At 45.4% G+C, this 19,883-nt stretch overlaps 2 protein-coding genes and 1 long non-coding RNA gene across 4 annotated transcripts in view; 2 read left to right on the top strand and 1 right to left on the bottom strand.

The window, feature by feature from the left end:
- Positions 1 to 253: 253 nt before the first annotated feature.
- Positions 254 to 8,179, top strand: LOC147318229 (PR domain zinc finger protein 12-like). Its single transcript, XM_086257855.1, has 6 exons — positions 254 to 789; positions 1,921 to 1,986; positions 2,102 to 2,226; positions 3,176 to 3,331; positions 4,179 to 4,293; positions 5,646 to 8,179. Exons 1-6 carry the CDS (start codon positions 543 to 545, stop codon positions 6,116 to 6,118), a joined length of 1,182 nt encoding a protein of 393 aa, XP_086113981.1. The 5' UTR covers positions 254 to 542; the 3' UTR covers positions 6,119 to 8,179.
- LOC147318230 (uncharacterized) lies at positions 3,675 to 8,170 on the bottom strand. 2 transcript variants are annotated; one of them, XR_015124294.1, is made up of 3 exons: positions 7,604 to 8,170; positions 6,319 to 6,739; positions 3,675 to 4,254 (listed from the first exon to the last, which is right to left on the bottom strand). It is a non-coding gene; the product is annotated as an uncharacterized LOC147318230 (long non-coding RNA). The 2 variants fall into 2 exon arrangements; XR_015124295.1 differs by lacking the exon at positions 7,604 to 8,170 and having other exon boundaries at positions 6,319 to 6,504; positions 6,590 to 7,132.
- Positions 8,180 to 11,174: 2,995 nt separating the features above from the next.
- The window catches only part of c5 (complement component 5), a 36,012-nt gene continuing 27,303 nt past the window's right edge, over positions 11,175 to 19,883 (top strand). Inside the window, exons 1-10 of the mRNA XM_086257853.1 lie at positions 11,175 to 11,329; positions 13,872 to 14,067; positions 14,151 to 14,304; positions 17,738 to 17,808; positions 17,890 to 17,987; positions 18,063 to 18,145; positions 18,229 to 18,319; positions 18,407 to 18,515; positions 19,389 to 19,521; positions 19,602 to 19,717. Coding sequence (XP_086113979.1) covers positions 11,262 to 11,329; positions 13,872 to 14,067; positions 14,151 to 14,304; positions 17,738 to 17,808; positions 17,890 to 17,987; positions 18,063 to 18,145; positions 18,229 to 18,319; positions 18,407 to 18,515; positions 19,389 to 19,521; positions 19,602 to 19,717 — 1,119 coding nt within the window. The 5' untranslated portion in view covers positions 11,175 to 11,261. The remainder of the gene's footprint in view (positions 11,330 to 13,871; positions 14,068 to 14,150; positions 14,305 to 17,737; positions 17,809 to 17,889; positions 17,988 to 18,062; positions 18,146 to 18,228; positions 18,320 to 18,406; positions 18,516 to 19,388; positions 19,522 to 19,601; positions 19,718 to 19,883) is intronic.

The raw sequence follows: 19,883 nt of genomic DNA, 5'->3' as shown, positions 1-19,883 counted from the left end.
TCAGCTGCCCATGAGCCTGACCTGCGGGCTGAAATCAAACTACCAACCCTGCCTTCAGGCAGGAGCAGGTGAGCTCTGAAACACGCGCCAGGAAGCTGACCTGCGCATGCGTGAACACCTGCCCTATGAGGTCCTGCCCTAAGAGGGCTTGGACCTCCGCGGGGCCTCGGTCCAGTACCGGCCCGGCTCCGCTCCTCCCGGTGGGGTGTCGGTGTCACGAGCCGAGCTGTAAACGGAGCCAATAACAGCGCGTGCAGGATTCCCCCCTCCCTCTGTTAGAGGAGGAGGAGGTGATGGAGCTCCATATAAAGACCCCCCCACACGGCCCGCGCCCGCTTTGCTCCTGCTCCTCTCAGGATTTTAACTTCACCTCTTACTGAGACACGCAAGCTGCTCCTCTGCTCCTGTCTCCTCCTCGCTCCTCGGTCGGTGTAAAACAGGAGTTTTTGACTGTGTTTTTTTGTTTTTTTTTATTTGTTCAACGGGAGGATTTCTCCCTGACCCCGGCTCTGACCTCGGCTCTCCCCTCGGCTCTCGCCGCCATGGGCTCCGTGCTGCCCGGCTCCTCTCTGGGCCTGAAGCCGGGCTTCAAGCCTCCGCTGTCCCTCGCGGACATCATCACCTCGGACATCCTGCACAGCTTCCTGTACGGGCGCTGGAGGCACGTGCTGGGCGAGCAGCAGCACCACCCGCACCAGCATCACCTGCAGCACGAGGACCGCACCGCCCCGAGCGCGAGCCCCAAGACCGCGTTCACCGCCGAGGTGCTCGCGCAGTCCTTCTCCGGAGGTCAGTGACCAACCGTACAGCTCAGAAACGGAGACACCAGATAACAACAAGCATAATAATAATAATGATGATAATAATGTCAGTGGTAACTTTATTGTCTCCAATGGCAAATTGATTTGCAGTATGTCCACACATCACACAACACAAAAAACAAACAAACACACAAAATATTATTTTACTTATCCTACTATAATACTATTATTAATAACAACGACAATAATAATAATAATAATAATAATAATTGATCTCATTTCTTCTGTTTTTTTTTACTCGTTTTATTTATTCTCTATATTTACAAATATTTGCAAATATTTGTAAATATTTACACAAGTGTCGCATAAATTTTAATTTTGGAGCCTAAAACGAAAAAGATAAAAATCTTTAATGAAACAGAAAAAAGATTTAATTTAACCTTTAAACTCGTATTTAAAATAAATCTGTTAAACTGTTTAAATATGAATTTAAAATATTGATTCTTGTTTGTTTGTTGCTAATTATCCTCATCAATAACTGATCAGATTTGATCACATTCTTTGGATGGTTTGTTAATGAACAAACAGCTGCTGACTGATTGGCTCCTGATCGGTAATCACGTCCGTGATCTCTCTTTCAAAGCGCGAGCCGCGGCCCGTTTCTCGCTGTCGCGCGCTCACTTCTTTTTTATTTTAATGTGATTTTATTGTGAAATTCGTTTCCGTTCTGGGTGAAGTTCGTTGGGGACAATTTAGGAGGAGCGACCGGGCTTCGGGTGGATGCTCCGGGTCAACTCTCCGACGGACGTGTCGCGTTTTCCCGCGGCGGCCTCAGCTTTCATCTTCACGCCTTTACTCCCGCTTTTCTCTCCCCGCGCGCTCCTTCAGCTCTCCCGTATAATGTCCAGGGGGTTTTCCTGATTGTAGACGTGTTCTCGGGAACATTTCCTGCTGCTTCCATCAGGTATTCATCTTTCGGGGACTTTTTCATCCATAAACCGGCAGAAAAATGCGCTCCGAGCGTTTCCGACGCAGTTTAAAATGCGTTTAAAAAGTTCGAAGCAGCGCTGTCATTTCTATTTTCATTTTTGAATTCCAATTGTAGAAGCAGGAGTGACACATGTTGACATGAAAATCTGCGCGCTGTGTTTGTGTCCAGAGGTGCAGAAGCTGTCCAGCCTGGTTTTACCCAGTGAGGTGATCATCGCTCAGAGCTCAGTCCCAGGTAAGCTCACCTGTAAACCTCTGTGGGTTTGCTGGTCTCTCTTTAAAGACCAGCCGCAGATCACCGGTGCCGTGTTCTTCTTACGCCCTCTCTTTACTGTTTTCTGTGGTCCCAGGAGAAGGTCTGGGCATTTTCTCCAAAACCTGGATCAAAGCGGGGACAGAGATGGGTCCGTTCACCGGACGCCTGGTGTCACCTGAACACATCGACCTGTACAAGAACAACAACCTGATGTGGGAGGTGAGGCGACGTTCACGTTCAGACTGCTCTGTCCCAGCTCTCATGTTTTGGTGTCTTTCTTTTTCCTTGGATTTTTTTTCTAGAGCAGCTTTGTGTGTTTCATAATGAAAAATAACCCTTCTTATCCTCTACTGGAAAGCAGCTGTTTGTGTTCCCTAAAAATAAATAAATAAATCATTAAAAACAAAAACCCTTGTCTTTGTCAGAGGAAGGTTTTAGGTTCAGCGTTGCCCCCATGGAGTTCCCCAAGGCTTGATTCTGGGGCCGTGTCTTTGCTCCCTTTAAGCTATAAGAAGTCTGCCGACTTTCTACCAGCTGTCAGACTAACTCACTCAATTTTAACACTCTACTTAATTAGTCACCTACTAGTAACGAGCTCCCCGCTAACTTATAAAACTCACAGCGAGCAAGTGGCTGGCTAAATGCAAACATACTTGCTAAACAAATACCTGAAGGCTAACTCAATGTTAACCATCGAGTCTTTCAGCTTATTTCCAGTGTTAACTAGCTGCTGGCTGGACCTTTACAGACAAACCTCAGTATTTACTTAAAGTTTGCTGGTTAAGAAGTTTAGTGACTTGATTTTAGCATATTAGCTAGCTCACACCTAACTAACAAGTCAATTGCTACCTAGCCAGCTAATTGGTTTATCAACAACATGGTTAACTGTTAACTATCCAACTACTTGCAACAAGTTACATGGCTAATCTAACTTACAAACTTATATGCTGATTCTTAGCTTGCTATTAAAATAACTGAACCAACAGATTAGCAGGATGATAACTAACTGTTAACTGATCCTCATATGCAGTTCCACTGGTTAGCATGTCAAAAAGCTTAGTTATTATCTGTGTATGAGGTCTTTGAAATAACCCCCTAGTGAGAACACTAAACTAATGACTTTAGCTGGAAATGGTGTTTACTTTCTTCTTCCTGCCTCCCTCCTCAGGTGTTTAATGAGGACGGCACAGTCAGGTATTTTATCGATGCGAGTCAGGAGGACCAGAGGAGCTGGATGACGTACATCAAGTGTGCGAGGAACGAGCAGGAGCAGAACCTCGAGGTGGTCCAGATCGGCAGCAGCATCTTCTACAAGGCGGTGGAGGTTAGTGAAACTCGCCATGTTCCAGCTCCTCAGGTATCATCGCACCTGCTTCCACCTGCAGGGTGACATCATGTGACCCAGGTACATGTACACCTGCGTTCACGGAGAGATGTTGGTGGTTTGGAGGCTGAGGTTCTTGGTGGTTCAGGGATCTTTTCCTCCTCATGTCTGCTCAGAAGTATTTATCGTTGCTTTTATCAAACCGCCTGCTGGAACAACAAAGGAATAAATAAAGGAAGGCGACCATGTTTCAGTGAATAAACCCAACATCACTGCACACCTCTACAGACTCTACACGCCTCTTAACTTACACCATAAACGTGCACACAAAGGTCACTGAAGCAGCACAGCAACTACAGAAACAACCAAAACAGCCAAAAGAGCAGTGGAGCAGAGGAGGGTGTGGTTATTCCACGTCGCTTCATCATGTTTGGAAAAGCTGATCTCAGATCAGCCTGAGAAGACTCCAGATCCATGTGAAGGAAACATGGGAAGCTTCAGTGCGCTGCCGTCACCTGTTCTCTAAAATAAATCCTTGAGCGATGAAGCTCGGCCTGATTTCAGGCGCCGTTCTTCGACCGGCTCCTCCAGGTGTCTGAGCGTAACCCTCCACTCGATGCTCGAAGGTTAACGACATGCAGCTGAAATTTAAACAGATTTGAACTGAAGAAAAGAAAAACATAAATTCTGAAAATGTTTCAGAATTTATGACAAGTTTGAAAGAAAGAATCAAATATTTACAATAAAACAATAATACTGTGATAATGAAACGCAGTAATGTCGCTATGATAAAGTAAACGCTGATTCAAGTATTTATTGCTCTTCCTCTTTTCTCTTCCCTCCTCAGACCATCCCTCCCGACCAGGAGCTGCTCGTCTGGTACGGAAACTCTCACAACACATTCCTGGGAATCCCTGGAATTCCTGGAGGAGAGGACGAACAGAGCAAGAAGACCAAGAGCGGTAATCATTATTGATTATTGATCAGTGAGGTCATTCATAAATCTACTCAGTTAGCCAAACATCCAGCAGCGCTGCAAGAACCCTGAAAACAGCAGCAAAAACATTGTTTCATTGATATTTTATTAAATCTGTGTTGGAGTCATCGAAAGGGCTTTAATCCATCACACTGTTACTATTATTAGTATTATTACACATGAAGTTCTTTCAGATATAAAATATTATTTTGGAAAATAAAAATTAATAATATTATGAATGTGTGTGAAAAATAATGTATATTTAATTTATCTTTAATCAGTCTGGAATAATAACTATTTAAAAAGTAAATGTATATTTTATATTTGGTTTTATTAAAAGTGTGTGTGTGTGTGTGTGTGTGTGTGTGTGTTATAATGGATAATATAAGTATATCATTGTAATATTGCAGTTAAAGTACACATTAGTATAAAAGTGTACACATTTAAAATTTGTAGTAATAATAATAATATAATAAAATGACAAATTAAAAATTTAATGCATATATGTTCAAATATATTATTGTTGGATTGCTATTCATAGAACTAATAATCATTATTATAGGAAAAATAAATAACATATATATAGTTCCATACATATTTAATGTTATAATAATAATAATAATAATAATAATAATATCCATCCATCCATTCGCTTCCACTTATCCTTTTCAGGGTCGCGGGGGCGCTGGAGCCTATCCCAGCTGTCATAGGGCGAGAGGCGGGGTACACCCTGGACAGGTCGCCAGTCTGTCGCAGGGCCAACACACAAGGACAGACAAACAATTCACACTCACATTCACACCTAGTGGCAATTTGGATTATCCAATTAACCTATCCCCACAAGATGCATGTCTTTGGACGGTGGGAGGAAGCCGGAGTACCCGGAGAGAACCCACGCAAACACGGGGAGAACATGCAAACTCCACACAGAAAGACCCCGGCCTGATGGTGGAATTGAACTCAGGACCTTCTTGCTGTGCGGCAACAGTGCTAACCACCGTGCCACCGTGCTGCTATATATATATATATATATATATAATAATAAGATAATAATAATAATAATAATAATAAGATAATAATAATAATAATAATAATAATAATAATAATAATAATAATAATAATAATAATAATAATAAGAAGAAGAAGAAGAAGCAGCCAAGTTTCAGAGAGGTGCTGTTGGGGCAGAAGCTTGACAGTGACAGTGGGAAGGAAACACTCTGTGAGGCGATTGTTGTTGTGATTTGGTGCTGTATAAATAAAGTTGAATTGAAAGGTTCCTCTCCACAGGTGAGAGGGTGGTCTCAGAGTTCAGTCTGAAGCTCTTCTTCTTCTCTGCAGATGATTTCCACACCTGTGAAGGCTCCACCTCCACGACCTCCACTTCTTCCACCAGTCTTGGGCGCATGCGATGTGTTATCTGCCACCGCGGCTTCAACTCTCGCAGCAACCTTCGCTCCCACATGCGCATCCACACTCTGGACAAGCCGTTCGTCTGCCGCTTCTGCAACCGTCGCTTCAGCCAGTCATCCACGCTGAGGAACCACGTCCGGCTGCACACCGGAGAGCGCCCTTACAAGTGCCACGTCTGCCAGTCCGCGTACTCGCAGCTGGCTGGTTTGCGGGCGCACCAGAAGAGCGCCAGGCACCGCCCCACGGGGGACAGCGCCGCCCCAGGAGGAGGTGTACTGGTGGTTGGAGGCGGAGGTGGGGTGCACTCGACGCACTCGCCGCCTCCTCCTCACCCTCCCCAGCTGACCGCCGTGCCTCACCCAGCGTCGCTGGTTCACCACATACCCACCATGGTGCTGTGATGGGGCGACAGCGAGAGGAGACGAGCTGAAATAACTGACGCGCACATGGACACGTTTCAGGCTGGAAATAAGACAGGAACCTGCTCACGTCTCATCAACCAATCACAGAGAGATGTTTCCAACCAACCACTAGAGGGCGCCATCGTCTTCTGCAGAAACAGCAACAATAAGAAAAAGCAAAGCTTCGTCATTAAACTCACCTCTGGCAACAAACAAACGTCCTCCTCCAAACAGCTCCATCACCCAACCCAGGGCACTTCCTGTGAGGGGGGGGGGGGCGCTGTTACGTGCATGGAAACGAGTTTTAGCCGACATATGACCCTCCGCCCCCCGTACCCCACACACTGGTACAGTTTGTTCTGAATGCGCTGCTTCGTGAGGACAAGCTGAAACAAAAGATGCAGGCTCCTGTTGCATGACCAGTCGTGTTCGGTCCTTCATGTATGTTTGAATCTGTGTCTGTGAGCTTACGTGTGCCGTGCTTTGGTCTGCATGCTCCAGCTTCTGTGTTAAAGGATGTCATGTATGTGTGAAAACAAGAAGAAGATGCTAAAGTCGCCAAGTCTTTCAACACTCAGACTTCTTCAGAGGACAACACTGAGTTTCTGGTAGACAGCCCACCTGGTCAGTTTGTCCAGGTGTGGTCATAGTGAAAAGAAAGTACAGGACATATCAGCTGCTTAACTGGTTTCAAAATGATTTAAATCTGATGAACAACAACACAGTCTGTGAAATCCTAAGTCCACCCTTTGTTTGGATGGAAGGGTTACTAGTGAAAGCCTCTTCTCAGTTTAGGTTGCCAAACCCCACCAACACCTCGTACCAACTGTCAGCACGGTGGCTCGCTGAATGAACCATGAACTCCTCTGTATGCCAAAGTATTCACATGTGAGGCCGTCTGTCTCACAGCTAAAGCTTGGACCAAACCGGACATTGATTACAAGCACAGCAGGAAACCTGCAGCAGAACGGCTGGAAAAAAAAAAGAATGAAGCTGCTGCAGCGGTCCAGTCAAAGTCCAGACCTCAGAGAGCTGTGCATGAATGAATGCTGGTTTTACTTACCGCTGAAGCGTGGGGTGGACTCAGTTTTTCACAGGACTGCATGCTGTGCCTGAATACTAATTCAGTAGTAATGTGTTAGTTTGTTGAGTTAATTATAAAATAACTATTTGTGACTACATTCATCTATTATCAGAGCAACTTTATTGACACTTTAGCCTTGTTATGCAGCATTAGCCACCACGCTAGCACTTTAGCTTACACGTTATGTATTTAATTTAAAAAAGCTCAAATGAAAATTTTAAATGTAGAGCATTATTTTACTTTCACTCTAAAAGTTTTAGTTTTAAACACTTTAAGCTTAAATGGTACCTGCTAGCCTAACAAAGCGTGGTAGTTACAGATAGTTTCATACAAATGTATTAGCCTGCTAAGGCAAATTAGCAGGCTAATGAATACATTCATGTATTTTATCTCATGCTCACCACTGAAGAAGGAAGTTGTGTTTTGATATTTGGTGCAGCGTTAGCTGCATGCTAACATGTTAGCTACAAACACATCACTGACCAACAAATCGGTCTGCTAAAAAGTCATTAAATCCCTCTGAAGAAGTTCACCACTTATTAGAGTAAGTAGAGTCTGAAATTTAGCATGTTTTACTGTTTTTTCATTATTAATGCTGATAATGTTTTAGCTGTGATGCTAACTAATTAGCAGGCCTAAACGGGCTAACAGATATGTTTGATAGAAAAAAAGAGAACTGTAATTTTTTCTCTTCCCCACTTTTTACCCTGAGGCCTGATTTGTGTATATGATGCTCAGAATGATGACAAGAGACACTAATAACTGACTGAGCCTGTTAACTGACAACTAGCTGTCAGGCCTTATTTCCTGCTGTGTAAATTAGCATCGTCAAAGATAAGAATGTGAATATAAACATGAGATATGCCCAGAACATAATTCTATTGTCACTTTATCTCTGTATATGTATATGTAGAAGGTCATATATGGCACATGTATTGGTAATGAAGTATGTTGACTTCTAAAAGGGACACTGTATTTGAGCCTATATACTCTTAATAAAGTGTTACTGTATCTCATCTTCACCCAGCAGTCGCCTCAGGACAACTGTAAGCTAAGGTAAAGGTAAAGACCCTGCAATAATACAGAGAAAACCCAAGAATCTGACAAGCTCCAGTGAGGAAGCACTTGGTGACACACACACACACACGCATGCACACACACACACACACATACACACACACACACACACATGCACACACACACACACACACATACACACACACACACACATACACACACACATACACACATACACACATACACACACACACATACACGCACACACATACACACACACACACATGCACACACACACACACACACATACGCATGCACACACACACACACACAGACGTACACGCATGCACACACACACATACGCATGCACACACGCACATACGCATGCACACACGCACACAATGGCATCAACTGGGAATTTAGTGTCTTGCCCAAGACTGGAGCAGCCAGATCGAACCACCAACGTCCAATAAGTAGATGACCCGATTGACCTCCTGAGCTGCAGCTCTTTGAAGAACGTTTGCGATGAAGGGAAGGTTGGAGACTGGCTGGGCTGCTTTAACAAGGAAAAGGTCAAACACTGCATGAAGTTTGTTTACTGACAATTACAAAGTGGTCAGTGACACCGATGGTTTTTGATTATTTCCTCTTTTCACTGCTAGAGATTTTTAATTTTTTTGTTGTCTTTAATGAAACTGCTGTTGTGTAGAGGTGAAGATGACAGTGCAGACAGGGTGGAGTGGGTGGAGACGACTGTCACGGGGGACTAACAGATGTTTGTGAAGGACGCTTAGTGTTGGTGCGACACAGGGAGATGCTGGGATAGGAGGAGTCAGAGGAAGGACCAGTTCCCTGTGCAGCATAGTTTAGCTGGTGGGCATGTACTGGAGTCAGGACGTGTCTGTGTTCATCTGGATGTTTCAGTGGGAGAAACGTTTCATCATCATCAAGTGACTTCTTCAATCTAGACTTGTCGTCAAGACCGAGACCAAAAAGTCTTTAAGCTGCAGCCAGATGCTGCTTCGTTTACGGGTGTCGGGCATATTATGTGTTTTTGCGATGCACAGCCCTCCTCACCGCTGTCTCTCACTCACTGAGAGGACAGACGCACGCTCCACGTGACTCTCACCCTCTCTGTTTTTCACACAATGATATTATCCTATATCCTCGCATGTGATTGGCCACAATATGGAGGGATTGGAGCATAGCTGAGCCCCTGTGTGAGAGCTGAGCAGCCAAAGGAAATTAAGTGAGGAGCGGCTCTCGCTCAGTGGGAGTCGAGTCTGATTCACTACAAAGCGCTCTGTAAGCACGGCTCTTAGAGCTGATGCTTTTGAAATGACACATCATCGAACGTTACGGTGTGTGTCATGGAAACTGTTGACTCCAGATCTCCCGACCACTATGTCGATCTGAGACGGCGAGACCGAGACAAGACGGAGACAAGACGGAGACAAGACGGAGACAAGACGGAGACCACGTAAAAGTGGTCTCGAGACATCAAGTCTACTTCAGTCTCAGCTGAGTGTAGGCCTCCAACCTTATAAACAGGACACTGACTGAAACTAGTAGCACTGACAACAGTGCGCTGTGAGGTGACTAAACACATCACTGTGTTTAGTGATGTGTGGAGCGAGGACCCAAATGCAGCCTAACCGTAGCCCGGCTGGAGCAAACAAACATAATGGAAGCAAACTGATCTCTGTCATGGTCGGCTGTGTGGCAGGCAGGCAGGAGTGGTGGACCCAAAATGCAGGACTCTTAGGAAACGAGGGTTCAACTGAAAATGCAGCTTTACAAAACTCACAAAAGCAAACAAAACTCTAAACTGAGATGCAGGAGGACTGGAAATCATGAACACACAGCAAGTGCGGGTGAACAGACGTTAACGACGCGACACTGACACAAAGACACACTGGGCTTAAATACACTGAGGGAGTCATCAAGGAATTAGAGACAGAAGGGGGACACAGCTGGGAGAAATAAGACCTAACGAGACAGGGAGAGCAAAGCCGGAACACTGACATCAGACAGGAACAAGAACCTTCAAAGTAAAACAGGAAACAAAACACACTTTACTAAGACACAGACTAGACAGAGAGAGACAGACTCGACACTGACCAAAGTCTACTAAATAATAATCATAATCAAAACAGTATCACTGATAAATCAAATCATAAATCATAATCTAGAAAAACACCAAAGGATGAAAAACAGAAAGCTGGGTCAACATGACCCAGAACCGTGACAATCTCAGTGCACATGAGACAGAGGCCCAGACATGACTGAGCTGAGGGAGAGACAGATACGAGCAGAGCAGAGAAACAATACACAAGATCTCAAACCTCATTCCAGAAATAACTAACACTTCCACGCAAACACAAACCCGGGACAGCGACAGTCTGTGAGGGACCCGCAACCCAAACCAGGTACAAAACGTAGGACTGTAGAAGATGTTCATCAAGGGTTGCAGTTTCTCCGGGTTTAGATGGATTCTGATGGCCCCAATTCCCAGGTGGTGCAACACCTGGTGGTGCAGATGCTCCTCAGAGACAGAAAGGCCTCGGAGGTCTGCAGCCCAGTAAGAGCAGAACCACCAGAAAACCCAGATCTGATCTCACAGCAGTCTCAGCCTTCAGACGTTGTTTGCTCTTGTTGTGGTCACCGCGCCCTCTAGTGGGCGCTAACAACACCTCACTCAGTTGGTCTGTTTTATTAAAATTCTCCAAAATGCTTTAGTGTTGACCTTTGATCGTGTTTTCTGGCGTCGCGAGGAGCCCGGCCGGCAGCAGACAGGTGACTGCCTGCGTTCTGATAACCTGAGAGTCAACAGTGTTAGGTAAGACCCAAAACCCCCTGCTGAGTAAACTCACCTTTGTTACACACTCAGCTCTGCATACAAACAAACAGGAGCTTCCACCTCGGTTGTGTTTCATTGAGGACCCCCAGCCGTTTGCCAATAGCCGAGTAAATGAATAACTAATCAAATCCAGCTGTGTCGCTCAGTTCTCTGCAGAGCTCAGTGTGCTTCTTACCTTCAGGATGAAGGTGTGTGTCCTCCTCGCGTGTGTGTGGCTTCTCTGCTGGAGGTCGGAGGCTCAGTCCAGCTCGTAAGTCTGTTTGAACTTTATTACTTGTTAATGAATGTTTTATTACCCTGCAGCCTCCCATTTACTGCCACAGCTGTTTTGGGCTTAAACAGCTGTGTTCATGTTCAGCTGCAGGGTGTGCAGAAGAAACAAAGGGTCAGAACAACTTATTTGATGCCCAAGCACAAAGAAGCTTGTAGCGTCCTGCATTTCCTCAATCAGGCCGGCCGTGTCAAACAGCAGAGAGTCAGCGTGGTCCTCGTTAGTCCTGTTTACCGTCCATCAGGTCACCAGTGGATAAGTGAGGGTTAAGGTTAGGTTGAATTTCCCCACATGCTAAACATGCCCAGCTTTTCAAACTAGAAGATTTTACCTCTCAACCAAATCTCATAGATCCATTTTGACCTTCCAGCTTTCCGGCACGCCAAACAGGTGAAAATTCCATATAAATGTGATCCTATTCCAAACAGGTCGGTGGAAACCTGTGGGTGTTAAGAGGTTAAGAACCACAGAATCAATAACCTCTATAGACAGGGACAAGGTTTTTGTGCAAGAAGCTTTTGTTGACCAATCACATTTGACCGGGTGAGTCACACACCTCCAGGAGAGCGTTAACCAACCCAAACGCCCCCTTGCTCAACGGTCATGTTTACCAAGGCTTCAGCAGGTTCCAGTACAGGTGCAGAGCAGTCGGGGCTGTTTTTGCAACCAGCATTTTAAATTTGCAGCTGCAACAAAGTTTGTAGTGATAGGTTTGTAGCTTGAACCTATTCGCTGGAACGTTGAAGGCAATATAATTACACCGCAAGCAAGACACGAAGTAGGCAAAGTTCTTCATGTTTCTCGTGCACGGGAGAGAACCGGACAGACGCCGTTCCTTCGCTTGACCCCAGTTGCTCTCGTTCGTTCTCCCGTAACACTGTTGTTTTATTGAGGCTACATGAATATGCATAGGTTCATTAACATATGATGTCTACATACAAACAAAGAGTACCGTGTGTGTGTGTGTGTGTGTGTGTGTGTGTGTGTGCATTACTGCTGATCAAAGGGTCCTATAACATAAAAGCACAAACGCAAACATCCTTGGTCAGGAAGAGGGTAGCCTCCCCCTCACCCTAGATGGTTCACCCTAGATTTCCCCCAGGGATCAATAAAGTATTCTGATTCTGATTCTGATTCTGATAACACGGTGAGGAAGTCCAGCATTTAAAGCACTTAGACTAGAACAGACGTAGCTACGTTAATCCTACCATAAAACAATAAGACAAGGTACGACCTCTCTCGTGCTCCCAGAGTGCTCTCTAATGCACACAAAGTTTGCAGACTATCACTACACAATTGATTATACACCTCTAAGCATATATGGTTAAATATTTCTAAGCATAAATGACAATCAACAATACAAAACCTAACATGTAGTCTTTCGATAAAAAGAGCTGCAAGATAACGTTGTTGTGAGTTGGCACTATGTGATAAACTGAAATCTTCACACCGAGTTCTGAGTTTCCAGCAGCCTGAAATAAACCAAAATTACATCCAGTTGACTTTAAAGACCCCGAAATAAGAAGGTGGAAAAAACTACTAAAGGTTTGTTTCACCCTTTAAAGACACCTTTGAACTCTTTGGGTACTTCCTGGAGATTGAGAGCATTGGACTTGTGAGGATGTGTGTGGGGGAAACAACTCGTAGCTTGCATGGAGTGTGAGTCTGTGAAGGTTCTCAGTCATCCAGGTCATCGTAGTCCAAGGAGCTCGGAAAGAAAAGGGTCTGGACTTCTTTAAGCTGCTTGACGACGCTTCATCTGAGAAGCTTCTTCAGGTATAAGGTTAAATGGTGGAGAGTCCCAGATTAGACTATCCTCTCTACATAATCGCACGAGCCAAGGAGTGATTATGGAGGTCTCCGTCTTCTAAAGAGAAGACAGATGGTTTGAAAGAGGAGTGAAAGAAGCATCTTTGTCCACTTTGAACGGCCATCTTTGAACAGAGGCGGGGCTTATGACCCCAACTGTCTGCCTATAATCCAGACACCTTAACGCCCACATCCAGGGCCATCTGACCTCAGTTAGTCACATGACAGGGTGGGGCTAGGTTTCACAATGAGCTCACCCGAAACCCTGGTTGATTGTGACCCACACCCGTTTTCACACCTTGGCTCGTGTGATTAGGTGGAGGATCATCAGGGGGTCCTTTGTCCCTCTTTGGGGGGACTCTCCGCCATTTGACCCTAGAACTGAAGAAGCTTCTTGGATGAGAGGTGAAACGTCTTCAAGCAACTTACAGAAGTCCAGATGCTCTTCTTTCCAAGCTACTTAGACCATGGAGCACTAGCTTTGAGTTGTTTCTGACTCATTGGAATAACAGCAGAATATTCATTGAGCATAAATATGCTTTTTGAAAATGTAATTTCTTAAATTTAAATTTGATACGAGTCTGGACAAACGTTCACAGACTGTATGTGCTGATGATATGTGCAAGTATCAACAGCATAAGCCGCTCTAGACGAACATGACAAACTGATAACAACCTAAATATGCATCACTTTAAAACGTCTCCTCTCTCAGGTATCTGATAACGGCACCTCTATCACTCCGCCTGGACGCCGTGGAGACCGTGGTGGTGCAGCTGTTTGGTTTTACAGGTGAAGTCAACGTCTACCTGTTCCTGAAGACGTCAATGGCTCCGAATCACCGGGTTCTGGCTCGGGAGGTCGTGACCCTCAATGCACAAAATAACCACCAGGCTGACGCCAAAGTCCGGGTGAGAAAAGATGCTAACAGGCTAACACCTGCAGTTTAACTGAAGGCATCTGAAATACTTATGATGTCACTTCCTTTTTACAGCTGTACCCAAACCAGCTGGACAAGAGTGCAAATCATGTGATTCTCCATGTGCAGTCAGACGTGATCAATCAGCACCAGTCTGTGCCCATCAGTCGCACCAATGGCTTCCTGTTCATCCAAACCGACAAACCGCTGTACACGCCGCGTCAGAGCGGTGAGAGAAGTTTGTCCCAGTTCAGACTCCAGCCTTCTCCTCATTAATCTTATGTTTTATAACCCATCTTTACACTCAGCTAGTCAGGTGGTTGTCTTGTAGTCATAAAGACAGACTGGTTTGGGGGTCAGAGGATAGAGGGTGTGGCCTGTTGAGGCTGCTGGAGCTCAAACTGCAGAAGAAGTTCATGGTGGTTCTGATAGAAAGGTGCCACAGTACACAGAGCATGCAGTTTGTTGCATAAGGGACGCATAGTCACGGACCAATCACGTTACCCGCGCTGACCCGTGTTCAGCTGACAGTACCAACGATGGGCACGAGAGCTTCAGAACTGGACCACAAATCACAAATTATACAGCTCCAAATCCCAACAACAGTGTCAAGGTGCTTTATATTGTAAGGTAGACCCTACAATAATACATACAGAGAAAAACCCAACAATCATATGACCCCCTTTGAGCAAGCACTTTGGCGACAGTGGGAAGGAAAAACTTCACCTGGAGGGGCGGGGCCATCTGCTGCGACCGGTTGGGGTGAGAGAAGGAAGACAGGATAAAGACATGCTGTGGAAGAGAGACAGAGGTTAATAGCAGATATGATTCAATGCAGAGAGGTCTGTTAACACATAGTGAGTGAGGTAGAAACACCCAGTGCATCATGGGAATCCCCCGGCAGCCTACATCTATTGCAGCATAACTAAGGGAGGATTCAGGGTCACCTGGTCCAGCCCTAACTATATGCTTTAGCAAAAAGGAAAGTTTGAAGCCTAATCTTGAAAGTAGAGATAGTGTCTGTCTCCTGAATCCAAACTGGAAGCTGGTTCCACAGAAGAGGGGCCTGAAAACTGAAGGCTCTGCCTCCCATTCTACTTTTAAATACTCTAGGAACAACAAGTAGGCCTGCAGAGCGAGAGCGAAGTGCTCTAATAGGGTGATATGGTACTACAAGGTCATTAAGATAAGATGGGGCCTGATTATTTAAGACCTTGTATGTGAGGAGCAGGATTTTGAATTCTGGATTTAACAGGAAGCCAAACAGGAGAAATCTGCTCTCTCTTTCTAGTCCCTGTCAGGACTCTTGCTGCAGCATTTTGGATCAGCTGAAGGCTTTTCAGGGAGTTTTTAGGACTTCCTGATAATAATGAATCAGGTGGAAAAGATCAAATATTACTCAGTGAGTTGAACTTTTTTCCTCATGCGTGCAGATTAAAGAAGAAAGAATCAGATTTTACAGACAACTGTGTTACTGCTGTGTGTGATCAGCAGCATTATGAGCTCATTGTCTGTATCATCAGGAATACAAAGACACAGATACATCAGTTAAATGTTTTTATGATGGAGGGGCGTACCATCTAAGCTGATGTTTATAAAATGTCCTTTGGGAGCTTCAGGCATAGCTGGACTGGAACCATCAGCTGCTGATTTGGAGATGTCTGTTTAAGAGAACAGATAAATAACTTCAATCTGAATTCCAGCTGCATGTTAACCACTGTATCAATGTACCTGTATCATAGCAAATTACAGTTCAATGTCCAATGTGTAAAAGAGGTCATATAACTGGAGATCCAGTTGGGCCACTGGTCGGGGGGCTGCTCCCTCCTGAGTCTGTGTGCTGTTGGCTCCAGCCGATCCAGGAGAGAAGGACAACCGCTGCCTAAGCAAAACCTGTAGTGATCCTGTACGTGTCAGGAGTATCGGAGCAGCTGAGACGCATTTTTTCTAAACACCGGGTCTCTGTGGCTTTTAAACCTCAAAACACGCTGCGCCAAAAACTGGTCCACCCCAAGGATCGGGTCCCCAACACAAACAGAGTAACATGGTGCAGGAGGATTGGCAGGATTTATACATCGGGGAAACCAAACAAGCTCTGGCAACACAGCAGGGCCACCTCGTCAGGCCAGGACTCTGCAGTCTGTTTACGCCTACAGGCCAGTGGTCACTCTTTCAAGGCAACACGTTCTCACTCCCAAAGCATAACATTTTACGCTAGGTGACAAATCGTCAACATATTACGTTTTCGGCTACACACTACGTTCCTAAATGACGACCTCGGAAAAATGAGGAAATATGAGAACCGTCTGAGTTCTCATGTTCTCCCCGTGTTCGCGTGGGTTCCCTCCGGGTACTCCGGCTTCCTCCCACCGTCATGCAGCTTGTGGGGATAGGTTAATTGGATAATCCAAATTGTCACTAGGTTTGAAAGTGAGTGTGAATGGTTGTCTGTACCTGTGTGTTGGCCCTGCGACAGACTGGCGACCTGTCCAGGGTGTACCCCGCCTCTCGCCCTATGACAGCTGGGATAGGCTCCAGCGCCCCCCGCGACCCTGAAAAGGATAAGCAGAAGTGAATGGATGGATGGATGGAGTACCGTCTGGACTCAATCTACACATTCGCTCTTTTTCTTCACATCGCTTAGAAACACGCTACTTAACATCATTAAAGTCCCGGTTAAGGTCAGGAATAAGGTTAGGTTTAGGGCTGGAATACAGGGCTGGAACGTCTATTACCGCGGGAACATCATTGCACTGGATTTCAGCCATAACCCGCAGTGTACCATAAGAACGCCGAAGGTCTCCTTTCGCGTTCCTCAGGAACGCCGCGGGACGTGACAAAACATCGGCATGTTACGCCTCGGGAGTGAGAACGGGCTGTTCAAGGATGGGGGATGTACACATCCTGGACAGGGAGGAACGCTGGTTTGAGGGCGGAGTCAAGGAGGTCATTTACGTGAAAAGGGAAAGACCATCTCTGAATGGAGGAGGGAGCCTAAGGGTACATCTGTCACCATCTTACAATGCTGTGATTGTAGCCATTCCCCAACTCTCTGTGAATGGTACATGGTCATAAACTGACCTCACAGCCCATCGTTCATTCAGTGCTGCTAGTGTCAGTCAGTACAAATGTGCTGTTTATAAGGTTGAAACCTGCAGTCAGCTGAGACTGAAGGAGTCACCTGATGATGATGAAACATTTCTCCCACCGAACAGAACCAGATGGACAGAATCAGCCTTTTGAGACTTGTGGACATGATCAAAGAAGGTAACAGTACAGCTACCTGCATGTGGGAGAGGGTTCGTATACCTGGAAGTCCACTGGAGACTCCGCCCCCTCGCTCTCTAAGTCAGTCAGTTCTGTCTCCTCTCTGCTCTAACACGTGTCCTCAGTTTCCATGAGAAGCATTGGTGTGTGGTGTCTTTGATCAACAGGTTCATATGGCTTCATAGAGTTTGGTAGATCTCCTCAGCCAGTCCTTGCCAAGGGTTCCTGTTAAGGTCTCCATCAGCTCAGAGCTGGAGTTCATCTTTCAGGCTGTCTTTGTCATGGTTTCTGTAGTCGGATGGTTCTCATTAACCTAAAAATTCAGACGATCCTCTTTCAGGTTCTCCGTTACACCATCACCCTTGTCACTCATACAGCTGTGCTTCTGTTCCCAGTCAAAGTGAGGGCGTTCTCCTTGAACCAGGAGCTGAGACCGGCTAATCGCAGCGTCTACCTGACATTTAAGGTAAGCGGGAAGTTGTCCTGTGTAGTAGCAGGTGGGTGCAGTGATGGGTTCCATAATATCTTACCCTCTCCCTCCCGCCAGGACCCGGACCATACAACAGTGGACATTGTGGAGATGGTCGATGTGAACAATGGAATCCCATCTCTGCAAAACCCCTTTAAGATCCCCGTCAACCCAAAGTAAGAAATAAGAGTGTAAAACAAGCGACACACAGCTGCGTGGTCGTGTATCTAAGGTCGTGTCTGTGATTCCAGGTTGGGCATTTGGTCCATTGAAGCTTCTTACTCCAATGATTTCACCACAACAGCAACCACCGACTTTGAAGTTAGAGAATACGGTACATTATAATATCATGAAGCAAACTGCTGGTGCTGATCGAGGGTAAAACACGCGTTATTAATGGCTTTCACCCTGCATCAGTTCTTCCCAGTTTCTCCATCCAAGTGGAACCAGAAGCAAATTACATCAGTCACAATTTATTCACCAGTTTCAACTTCAAGGTTTCAGCCAGGTGAATAAACATTTCTGCACTGTTTATAGACTTTCAAATAATTTAAAGCTGTCAGTTACACACGAGTGGTATTTTTACCTGTCCCAGGTATCTCCACGGCGCTCCGGTGGCTGATGGTGACGTGTTTCTGCGCTACGGCTATGTTAGTGGGAAAAGTCCGCCAGTTATCATCCCAAACTCTATCATCAGAGAAAGTGTAAGAGACATGAACAAACACCAGGACACTTGTTATTATTATTATTAATGCTGATTAATGTTGACAGTATTGTTATTTGAACCATTTCACTCGTGCTCCAGCTGTTTTATGCTACAGAAACCATCCAGGTATCCAAATGTTCAGCTTTTTCAGGATGACTGATGTATTACTTTGACTTTTTGTAACTTTTATAGTTGTTTTTTCAATATTTAGACTGTTATGGATTTATTTTATCAGGCAAGTTTACTAATAACCAAAACAGATGTTTTGAAGTCACAGACGGTCCATTTTAGCTCAGACCTGTGTGGTGTGTGCGAGACCTGCCATGGTATTCACCTCGTACACTACTCACTTGATCTGAATGCCAGAGGTTGTCACAAATCTTACAGGTCTCCAAACAGGTACTGAACTTCAGCTCCGTGTGGAGGTGGGAATGCTCGATGTGGTCTCTTAAAAAGATCGCAGAGTGAATCAGTTTGTCCTCCTGGTTTAAGCAGTCTTCAATCAAATCTTTGACTGGACTTTGGGGGATAGTCAGGCTCTTTGTCCAGCTGCTTCACAGTGCTGGTGTTTTTTAAGAACCAGCTCACATTTCAGAATGTTGATTTGAACTTTGGCACCAAGACTGCAGAAACACTGTGTTTGCTGCATCTGCAAATTATCTATGAACCTCTTACAGCAATCCCACTGACAGTTGATGTGGTCAGTGTTTCTAACTTTGGGCGTATTTTTAGGGTGTTACCTGCCTAAAGAGAAGCTGACATTATTCTAGTGGTGTTAGGTTATTGACGATCCTCCTCCAGGTGACTCTCATCATGTAACTCATATCTGTTGTGTTTCTTTGACAGCGGTGTCTGTGTGTGTCTCTTTCAGTTGTCCTCAGCAGGTGACGTGCATGTGAATGTTAATATGCAGAAGGTTCTGTCTGAATACAATGGACCAAAAGACCTCAACAGCCTGCTGGGGAAGTACCTGTACATAGCTGTACTGGTGGAAGAGAGCACAGGTGAGCATGGATCACTGCTCTTAGCCCGATTCTTTGAAATACTTAAATATTTAATTTGTGGGGCGGATTTTGTCTCTCAGGTGGTATTACTCAGGAGACCGAGTTTGCTGCAGTGAAGTTTGTCAAATCACCTTACAGCCTGAGCCTGGTGTCCACGCCCCCCTTCCTCAAACCTGGACTGCCTTATAACATCCAGGTGTGTGTCACAGAAGCTCTTTATGTGTAACGTGTGGTTCAGGCAACCGTCGCTCAGTTTGAAGCCTTTTTGAGGGATTGTGCGATGCCGTGTTCAGACCAGGTTTCATGTCGTGGTTCTCGCACGAATACAATCGCTGTGCTATAGAAGCACTTCACATCCCACA

This window comes from Aulonocara sp. 'chitande type north' Nkhata Bay, linkage group LG12 (genome assembly GCF_057382095.1).
Source record: "Aulonocara sp. 'chitande type north' Nkhata Bay isolate Kocher_YH1m ecotype deep benthic linkage group LG12, A_spYH_male_GT1.1, whole genome shotgun sequence".
In the NCBI taxonomy this organism is placed as follows: Eukaryota; Metazoa; Chordata; class Actinopteri; order Cichliformes; family Cichlidae; genus Aulonocara; species Aulonocara sp. 'chitande type north' Nkhata Bay.
This window is presented reverse-complemented; position numbering and strand designations above follow the sequence as displayed.